At 49.7% G+C, this 10,740-nt stretch overlaps 1 protein-coding gene across 3 annotated transcripts in view; it reads left to right on the top strand.

Annotated features, from left to right (window-relative positions):
• Positions 1–383: 383 nt before the first annotated feature.
• The window catches only part of SCNN1B (sodium channel epithelial 1 subunit beta), a 36,760-nt gene continuing 26,403 nt past the window's right edge, over positions 384–10,740 (top strand). Inside the window, exons 1-2 of one of the 3 annotated variants that reach the window (XM_080980169.1) lie at positions 384–549; positions 5,321–5,617. In XM_080980169.1, coding sequence (XP_080836295.1) covers positions 5,575–5,617 — 43 coding nt within the window. In that variant the 5' untranslated portion in view covers positions 384–549; positions 5,321–5,574. Of the gene's footprint in view, positions 554–2,741; positions 2,811–5,320; positions 5,618–10,740 lie in introns of those variants that run through there. The other 2 variants (XM_080980167.1, XM_080980168.1) reach the window with 2 other exon arrangements.

The raw sequence follows: 10,740 nt of genomic DNA, 5'->3' as shown, positions 1-10,740 counted from the left end.
GTTGCTCTGCAGCAGCCGAGTCAGACAGGTCCCGATTCCCCTCCCTCTCTGCTCTGCCCCGCACTGAAAGGTCGCCAGAGGGGGTGGGCAGCGGGAGCAGCCTCGCGGCCCTGGTAGTCAGAAGCGCAGCGCCCCCTGTCGGAAAGGTTGGCGTAGAGACGGCTTCTGCGCATGTTCAGAGTGCTTTTTCTTCCCTAAACCCGGCACGCCTTCCCTTCCCAGCCCGCCGACGGGGAGGAATCCAACTGGAGCCGCATCCTCCCGCCTGGGAAAAGCTTCGCCGGCCGCATTTCCGCCTGCCGGGCCGTTGTACTAACGAGACTGAGGAAGAGGTGGCGACCTGAGGGTGGGGGCGGGCGAGGATTTGGCAAGTGAGCGGGAGGCGGGTGGGAAGGAACGGAGGGCGCTCCGGGCAACAGAAAGGGGCAGAGGCGACGGAGGAGGCGGGAGCTCCAGGGAGAGACGGAGCCTGAGACGGAGCCGTCGGGGAAGACGCAGGAAGGCGTCCGCGGGACCAGCGGGAGCACCTGCCGCCAAGCAGGCGGAGAGGCAGGTGAGGGATGGGCGGGTCGCTCCTTCCAAGAACCCCTCCGAGCCGAGTGGGGGGAAAGGGAATCAAACTGTCCGGGGACTCCGTCGAACCGGAGGGCTGCCTCTTCCGCCGGCTCCCCTAAGCGATCATCTCCGGTGGGGGGGGGGGCGCCCCTGATCCCACCTAAGGGATCGAGAACAGGAGGAATCCCTAGCAGAGCGGGAGGGGTCGCCTTCGATGAAGACAGAAGGGGCCCCATGGCTCAAGTTCATACGACTCTTGCTTATTGGAGTCCGGAACGTTCCCTCTTCCAAGAGGTCTGAAAGCTGCCTCCCTACATCCCAAAAAAAACCCCTCCCCTTTACCTGCGATGATTATAGGATGTAAATCTCTCTCCCCCCCCCCCTTAAACCTTGAGAGAACCTCCCTAGGTTAAGAAAGGGGTTAACTTCATTCCCAGGGGGCGAGCAAGTGCCAGAACCCTTCACCCATCTGGGCTTCTGCTGCTGCTTCCCCTCTCGTCTTCTGAAGCTCTCCAGCCTTCAATTGGCAGGGAGTTCCAGTGGCAGAGCACTACAGGTGTAGAAAAATCCATGGCGGTGAATGACGCTATCCGTGGCTACCAGCCGCGGTGTCTGTGCTGCGCTCAGGCTCTGTTTGTGGGCCTCCCAGAAGAGGGTGAGAACAAAATGCTGGACTAGGTTACCCTACCCCGTGTCCTTTGTCCTGATCCAGTGACCGTCGGGCTCCTCCAATGCTCTCTTGACCGCAATTTATTTTAACTGATTTAATACTGTACAGTGGTACCTTGGGTTACAGACGCTTCAGGTTACATACGCTTCAGGTTACAGACTCCGCTAACCCAGAAATATTACTTCGGGTTAAGAACTTTGCTTCAGGATGAGAACAGAAATCGGGCTCCGGCAGCGCAGCGGCAGCAGGAGGCCCCATTAGCTAAAGTGGTGCTTCAGGTTAAGAACAGTTTCAGGTTAAGAACGGACCTCCAGAACGAATTAAGTACTTAACCTGAGGTACCACTGTAATGGCATTTTTAGATTGTTGTAACTCCTCTGGAGACCTCCGTGTTGAAAAGGGGGGGGGATAGTAATCTATTGGCCACACTGAGGCTGTTTTCTGGCTCAGGGTTAGCTAAACTGGGAGAATAATGACACACACACACACACACACACACACACACACACACACACACGCAATTGGGAGCAGGGATGCACAGTTTTGCCTAAACCTGCTCCACTCCTCTCTGCCAGGGCCAGATTTGGCTGCCCGCTGCCCCTCCCCAAGAATCAGAATTGTGCAAGACTGAAACCACCAGCTTTTCGACAAGTGCAGCTCATGTACATCGTGGAAAACGTGTGTTTGGCATGTGCACAATGTTCTGCTGTTATATGGGAAAGTGTGTCATGTGTGAAGTGACCCTGGGAGGGGGGTAAGGGTTTGGAGCAGATCATGCTGGCTGTGGGGAGGAGGGGGCAGCAGCAGCACACAGGAAGGATAGCTCAGTTGTTAGAGCATGAGACTCTTAATCTCAGGGTTGTGGGTTCGAAACCCATGTTAGGCAAAAAAGTTTCCTGCATTGCAGGGGGTTGGACTAGATGAGCTTTGTGGTCCCTTCCAACTCTGCGATTCTATATGGGAGCAACATTGAAGGTCAGAATCACCAAAGTGCACTGCCCTTCCCTAGTTCCAGCTAAAGACCAAATCCTTTCTTTTTTTTAATTATTGGGAAAGGCTCCTTTGAAGATTAACCTTGACCCTTCCCCAACCTGGTGCCCTCCAGAAGTTTGGGGCTACAACTCTCACCAGCCTCTGTGCCCTGCAGCTATGCTGCCTGGGGCTGATGGGAGGTGCCACCCAAAATATCCGGAAGGCATCAAGTTTGGGGAAGGGTGGTTTAAGCCAAGCTGATCGCCTGCAAACGAAGCACTTCTTTATGCATTGCATAGTTAATCTTTGGAACTCCCTCCCACAGGAGACAGGGATGACCACCGATTTGGATGGGTTTAAAAGAGGATTCAGCAAATTTATATCAAGGGCTACTAGCCATGATAGCTATCTCTGCCCCCAAAGTTGGAGGCAGCCCGGCTTCTCAAAACCAGTTGCTGCAAACCACAGGAAGGTAGAGAGTGCTTTGGGGCTGAAGTCCTGCTTGTGGGTGTCTTATAATAGACATCTGCTTGGCCACTTTTAGAACAAGATGTTGAACTAGATGAACCATTGGCCTGATCCAGAAGACTCTTCTAACGTTCTTATGAAGCAGGTATCAATCAATAATAATATAAAAAAACCCAGTTATTGCTAGAAATACTCAAATAACTTCTGCCACCGTTTGCTTGAATAAGTCCCTAAGCCAAGAGCTGGAGCCATCCTTAACCGGCCTATCAAAGATCTCTGCTTATTTAAATGGTGGTTATTCCAGTTTCCAAACGAGGAGTCAAAGTTCAAGAAGCTCAGTGAGTGATCTCAGGTGGTTCAAACTATTTGTTCTTCCCAACCTGAAGGCTTTGGGCTCTGAGCCACGGGCAGCCTGAATGATGGAGGGAGGACCTTGCGCTGTCTGGGTGCCAAGAGTCTTGGACTCCCAGAGTCCAGTTTCTGCCTGTTTTAAGTGAGCAACTTTGCTGTGCTCATAAAAGTCCTTCTCTTCTGCCTTGTTGCTCAACTTCCCTGTCAAAGACCAGCTCTTGCAACCCCCAGTTTCTGCATGCTAGAAACAGCATCCAAAGAGCAACACAGAGCTCTGTTTCCCCAAATGTGTCCCATTTGCCATGCTAGCCAGAAAACATCCTCGGTGCTCTGCCAGGTGAAGTGTGTGTCCTGCTGAGCTTGATGACAGGGCAGGTTGTTGTGGGTGGCAGCATCAGGGATGCCAATCCAGTGCTCCCAGCTGACGCTCACAAGCCACACCTTAGTTTCAACAGCTGAGTGAGCAGCACAGGTGGAACAGCTGCTGGAGGGAGGGCTTCAAAAACCCCAGGAGATGTTCACCTGTCTCCCACAGCCTTGTACTGCATCAGACCATTGGGTCCTTCTAGCTCAGTACTGTCCACACCGACGGGCAGCAGTGGTTCTCTAGGGTTTCAGGCAGGTGTCTCACCCAACCTGACCTGGGGACTGAACCTGGGACATTTTGTTTGCATTTCCCTTTAGCTCTCAGTCACACAGTCAGGCCTGCTGGTGCTGCCGCCTTGGGCCCATCTAGCTTCCTTGCCTACCTGGAGCTTTTCCTGCAGTCTCTTGCTCCTCTGTTGCCCTACACTCCCATTTTGCATTTCTTCTGGGGGATCTTCATGGACCCTCTGCAGTGTCAAGAAATCGGAGCAGCAAGTACGAGCTCTGATGGCATCTGTGAGAGTAGTTCAGTCCGTAGAGCAAGAGACTCTTAATCTCATGCTTAATTTGCCCCACGTTGGGCAAAATATTCCTGCATTGCAGGGGGTAGGACTATCAGGGGTCAGCAAACCTTCTCAGCAGGGGGCCGGTCCACCGTCCCTCAGACCTTGTGGGTGGCTGGACTATATTTGGGGGGGGGGGGATGAATGAATTCCTATGCCCCACAAATAACCCAGAGATGCATTTTAAATAAAAGGACACATTCTACTCATGTAAAAACACGCTGATTCCCAGACCATCTGCGGGCCGGATTTAGAAGGCGATTGGGCCAGATCTGGCCCCTGGGCCTTAGCTTGCCTACCCCTGGACTAGATCAGTGGTGTCCAAACTTTTTTCAAAGAGGGCCAGATTTGATGAAGTGAAGGGCCATGAGGGCCGACCAAAGTTGTTAACCATTTTTTAGGGTTGAAGTTGTTGAGGTTTTTTAGGACTTTATCCCAGGAAATAAACTGCCACAGGGGCCAGATTAAACTAACCAGTGGGCCGGATTAAGCCCCCAAAATGGACTTTGAACATGCCTGGACTAGATGAACCTTGTGGTCCCTTCCAACTCTACAATTCTGTGATTCTATGTAGATTCAAGCATTTGTTTTCATCCCCCTGCCCCATGAGATGCTTCTTACCTGTATTGAGAAAGACTGCAGGGAGGATCCATTTACCCCCCTACAATCGCAAAGCTTAACCCAAATTTTAAAATCTGTGTGCATCCTTTCAAACTTTGAGATCTTCAAATGTTGAGAGGAGATTCTGAGGGATGAGTTTTAAACTTGCTGCACTTTCAAGGCAATTGTGCCTCCTGTCTCTGCATAGTGTAGGCTAAAAACACAAAAAACTGCTAAACAATTTGTTTTAAAGACATCCCTCTGCCTTGAAAGCCTGAGAAGAGTCTTGTGGCACCTTAAAGGCTAACAAATTCACAATGGCAAGAACTTTTGTGGAGTACATGCCACTGTGTCAGGTGTATTAAATCATATACAGTGGTACCTCAGGTTACATATGCTTCAGGTTACATACGCTTCAGGTTACAGACTCCGCTAACCCAGAAATATTACCTCAGGTTAAGAACTTTGCTTCAGGTTGAGAACAGAAATCATGTTCCGGCGGCGCGGCAGCAGCAGGAGGCCCCATTAACTAAAGTGGTGCTTCAGGTTAAGAACAGTTTCAGGTTAAGTACAGACCTCCGGAACAAATTAAGTACTTAACCTGAGGTACCACTGTATTGAGTTGCAGGTATATAGTCACATAGGTGGGGGTTTTTGGAGGGAAGGGGCATTGTGAACAGCGAAGTCAGAAGGAAATGAATGCAGAAAGGGACAGGTGGTGATAATGACATTTTTAACAATGGTCATTTATAATCTGCCTCTTTCCCTTTTGCAGAAGACAAAGGGGACACCCCCTTTTGTACATGTGTAACCCAAGGCTTATTCTGCTCCTGAAAACAGCCATTTCTGCCAACGCCTGAGAAATTCTGCCACAGGAAGGAGCTATTGGTTGAAGCTCCCTTAGCTCTGCCTGGTACTTGAGTGGGTCTTGGAAGGCACTCGCCTCCCGTTGGCGAATGGAGGACAGCGCCCTCTGCCCATTTCACTCCCCCTGTGGCATCTTTTGAGCCAACGCCATCCTAGATCACTATGGATCCACCAGCAATTACTGGAGAAGACAGAAGCTCACCAGGTAAGGCACAGGGAGGCTGCGCCTAGAAAGATCAACTGGGTGGATGTAGCTCAGTTTGCAGACAGGTTTGATGCAGTCGTATCCTGCATGGCGAAATGGGTGGTGGTGAAAAACCAGGACAGGTCCTAAGATGACTCTCTCTGATCCGTTTCTCCTCTGGCAGTTATGCCTTCCAGGCTCCCTCCTCGCATGGAGTGATCCTGGATGCAAGACTCCCACCAGTGGCGTGTAGATGCAAATTAGGAACATAGGAAGCTGCCATACTGTCAGGCCATTGTTCTAGCTGAGTATTGTCCACACTGACTGGCAGCTGCACTCCAGAATTTCAGGCAAGAGTCACTCCCAACTCTAGCAGGAGATGCCATCAGGAACTGAACCTGGGACCTTCTGCTTGCAAGGCAGATAACTCTGCCACTGAGCTATGTCCCCTCCCCAAATTCTGAGTTCCAGGTGCGCTACAGCACAGGTTACCTTCTAAGCCTATCCAACAAAAAGGTGCTTTTGGCCTGGGCAGACACAGTGGCTTGAACGCCCAATTCTTTCATCCCTTCCACTTTGATTAACTTCCAGCCTGTGGAAGAGATCTGATGGACTCAAAAGCTTGCTCAGTTATTCTGCAGCATTTCTGTTGGTCCTAAGAAAGCGGCTTTGGGATTTTCTCAAAATAGAAGGTGCACTTGAACCCTTGGCTGTGCATGCTGATGGAATTGATTCCCCCTGACCCTGCTTAGCTTCTATGAGTGGGGACCTCTCTCTGAGAACAGCTTCTGACTTGTTTGGCATGTAGAGGATTGGCTGTGATCTGGGAGAAGATGTGGATGTCCCTGCCATGGAATTAATGGTGAGGCTTTGGCCCTTCTCCACTCCACCACTGGATCTTGCCAGATGTCCTCCTCTTCCTTCCTGTCCGTTCACCCTGAGGTCTCCTGGGGAAGGGATGGAGGTGGGCCCTTTGCCACCCAAGGGCCTGCAAGAATGGGGGAGCCTCCTGGTCTGCCAGCCCCCCCCCCCAAGCTCCTTGGCTACTGATATCTGCCAAGGACTCAAAAAATGCCAGCCCCAGCTCTGCCAAAGGAGCAAATCAGGGCTGGGATGGTCTTACAGTAGTGCTGTAGACCCAGCTGAATGGGCTTCCTTCCAGCAGCGGAGCATATATCTGCGCTGCCCAGGGTGGGCGCACTCCCAAGGGGGGCATGGTGTGGAGGGTGCCCTCCCAGGATAGCCGCTTGGGTGTCTGGAGCGGCGTGCAGCCGGAGGCAGAGCAAGCAGCCCACGGGAGCGGAGCACGCCACCCATGGCAGACATTCAGCGCACTGCCCGCCTGCAACTCCCAAGCCTCCCCCAAGCTGTCAAAACAAAGTGGGAAGGAGGGAATGCTGCTGACAGAATGGCACAGCTCCCCCACTAACCCCACGGCTCAGGGTAGGCTTGGGAGTCATGGGCAAGTGGCGCGACTCCCAAGGATAGAAAACAGAGGAGGATGGAAAGAAATTGCTGAAATAATTAATAGAAGTGGAATACAAAAAGGGAGGTGTGAGGAGGTCGTGGAAATAAGTGAATGAAAGATGGGATAATGAAATTGGTTGATTTATTTTATTGTCTTAGTCTTGTTTTGTTAATTTGATGTGTTGTATTGTATTGTTTTTTTCCTTTTTTTTCTTTTTTCTTTTAGTGTTTTTGGAAAAATAATAAACATTATTAAAAAAAAAAAGTGGCGCGCCGAATGTCACCTCCCTCGGTGAGGGCACACAGGACGGTCTGCCCCCACCCCCCACCCCTTCCTATGGCCCTGCTTCCTTCTCCTGCAGTCATCTCTCTTTCCACATCAGGGAGATGAATGAGGCGGAACTTGTCCTCAACAATTTTCCCACTTCTGGCTTTTGAAAATGTGTAGTGCCTCTATGCAAGTCTTCCTAGACTGGACGAGAGCCGTAGCTACACACACACACACACACTGCTGTTTGCACAAAGAAAGAAGCCTAAAGATTCGTCCTGCTGGGTCAGAGTTTGCCAAACACATGCAACGACAGCTGACTTTGCAGGTGCTCCCCACAAAAGCAAAACTGTGGCCAATTGTAGTACAGATTCTGCATGCCTGGCAAATGTTTCCTTTGCCTGGTCACAGCGCATTGCTTCTGGCTTCCGCCACTGGCTCCCTACCACTCAGCCAGCCTGCCAGGCTAGAGATTGCAAATGCCTCCCGATCGGACTCTGTGCGCCGTCTGCAGACACCCGTTCCGCTCCCTGGGCCTGCAGTGCCCATGACCAAGGTGGAGAGGCTTTTTTTCCCAGCCTCAGGGAGCAGCGGGTCTTAGCCTGGTTTGACTTTGGTGCAGTCCCTGAGATGACAGCATGATTGGACGCTGCTGCCTTCTACTGAGCTGGACCTTTGGTCCATCTAGCTCAGTAGTCTCTACATGGAGGGCTCATCCAGACTTCCTTTCGTGCTGCGTTTCTAGGTACGGGCCCATGCTTTAAAGCTCCATCTCCAAGCAGGTTTTGGGTTTTTTGGCCCTGTTGCTTTTTCTGTAAAAACCTGCTCTTTACAGCTGAAAATAAATCCACATAAATCCCAAATTGCCATTCAGCTTTAGAGCCTGTTTTTGTGGGGGAAATGTCATGGCAAACCCCCCACCCCCCAAAATGCTCAGATATGGACTGGGAAAGTGTGGACCAGTGCCTAGAAATGAAATGGGGGGGGTGAATAGTAAGCATGGGGAAGAAAGTAAGTATGGATTTCATTTCACTTTTAATTTGTATCCCACCTTTCTATATGGCGGTACCTCAGTTCTCAAACACCTTGGTACTCAAACAACTTGGAACCCAAACACCGCAAACCCGGAAGTAAGTGTTCCATTTTGCGAACTTTTTTTCGGAAGTCGAACATGCTCCGTTTTTAGTGTTACGCTGAGGTCTGTCTGTTTTTGCTATTTATTTTGTGTTTTTGTTTTTGAGGCTTTTTTGTTTTGTTTTTGTGACTGTGTGGAACCCAGTTCAGCTACTGATTGATTGATTGTGTGCCTGCAGTACATTGTTTATTGCTTTTATTTTATGGATCAATTGTCTTGTTAGATAATAAAATTCATGTTAAATTGCCATTTTAGGGTTTGTTTTTAAAAGTCTGGAAAGGATTGATCCATTTTACATTACTTTTTATGGGAAAGCGCGCCTTGGTTTTGGAACGCTTTGATTTTGGAATGGACTTCCGGAACGGATTAAGTTTGAGAACCAAAGTACCACTTACTATAAACAAGGTGAAGAAATGACAAAATAGACAGCAAAGATCACACACCTAATAACAATCGGATCCAATGCAAAAAAGTCGCAGTAACTTTAAAATAAACAACTTCTATCCAATGAAGCAATATTCAGCAATCCATTGGAATTATTGGATGAGACATTGCCCTGACAATGGCAGCTCTCCAGGGTTTCAGGCAGGGGGACTCTCTCTCCCAGCCCCACCTGGGGATAGAACCTGTGCCCTTCTGCATGCAAGGCAGATGCTCTGCCACTGAGCTATGGCCCTCCCCCTTTGCCTCGTGCTTCTTCATGAGCCAGCTTGCATTTTCTGCATATGCCGCCGTCAGGTTTTGCAGTGTGTGCGTTCATGTTTGGGAAAATTAAAGGCACCCAGGAAGTGTGCTGGTGCTTTGCCAAAGGTAACGTGGGCTCCTGGCCACCTCTCGTTAGCTACACAGCATCCCCATTTGCCCGCTGGGGAGATGAGTGACTCATCCGGGAACAAACACCCGCGCCCAGAGCGCCTGGCATGGCAGCCTTTGCCTAGCAGAGTCTGAGTGTGTTTGCTTCAACCTGAGTTCATTCTTCTCTAATGGGATTTGCGTACAGAAGAAGAAGAAGAAGATGGCCCCTGGGGGAGGGGAGGAATCTCCATCTGGCTCTATGAAAGAGCAATTTGGGGCAGGGCAGCGAGAGATGAGGATCTGCAGGAGACCAAGGCGGGATTCAACTGATTGAATCAGGAGTTCAACTCCTGATTGAATCAGACCAAAGATGGTCAGCGATATGGAAAAAAACAAGACCTCTGAGGAACAGGTGAAGAATTGGGTGTGTTTATCTGGGAGTTATCTGGCCTTTTCTGTGGTGATTCCCCATTTGTAGAGTTCTTTCCCCAGGGAGGTTCACCTGGTGCCTTCATTACATATCTTTAGGTGCCAGGCAAAAACATTCCTCATCTCCCAGGCCTTTGGCTAATTAAACATGGCCTTTTAAACTGGAAGAGGAGGTTCGTTTTTGTTTGTTACTATGTATTTTTGTGTTTTTATATTGTAAACCACCCTGTGATCCTTGGATGAAGGCTTAGATAGATAGATAGATAGATGATAGATAGATATCTGAGAAGATGATCAGTCCCCACCTGGAATCTTGTGTCCAGTTCTGGGTACCATAGTTGTAGAAAGATATTGACAAGCTGGAAGGTGTTCAGAGAGAGAGACCAAGTTAATCAAGGGTCTGGAAATCAACGTTCAAAATTCACCAGATACCAGGCACATTTTGTACCTGTGCTAGCAGCCACTTGCAACCAAGTGAAGATACCTGGATGCCAGGATGGCGCCTGACCTCTCCACCTTCTGGAGGTGCATTCCTGGGGATCCTGGGATCTTGACCCTTTTCACACACTAGCAACACATCCTGTAGAATTCTATCCATTATATTTTATCTGCACAATCGGATTGAAAATATGACTTTCAAGCCATCTGGCCCCAAAATGGCAACTAGGCATTCCGTTTTGGCAAATGAAACCCTGGTTTAAAGAGCCATTTGGTGCCTAGCTTATATCTCTGAGTTTCTAACACTGCTGGAAACCAAGGCCGTTGAGGAATGGTTGAGAGAGTTTAGCCTGGAGAAGAGACTGGGAGTTGATTTGATAGTCATCTTCAAAAATCCACATGGAAGATGACACAAGCTTCTTTTCTGCTGCTGCAGAAGGTAGGATCAAGCCAATGGATTCAAATTGCAGGAAAGGAGATTCCGACTAAACATTGGGAAGAACTTTAAGATCCAAGACCTTGTTGCCTCCTGGGCTAACGTATCAGAAATGGACAAGAATGGGACCCTGTAAGAATGAAAGTCCCCACAGCTGCTTCTCTTCACAAGGTCTT

The sequence above is a fragment of the Podarcis pityusensis genome, assembly GCF_964106645.2.
Source record: "Podarcis pityusensis genome assembly, chromosome: 14".
Lineage (NCBI taxonomy): Eukaryota > Metazoa > Chordata > Lepidosauria > Squamata > Lacertidae > Podarcis > Podarcis pityusensis.
This window is presented reverse-complemented; position numbering and strand designations above follow the sequence as displayed.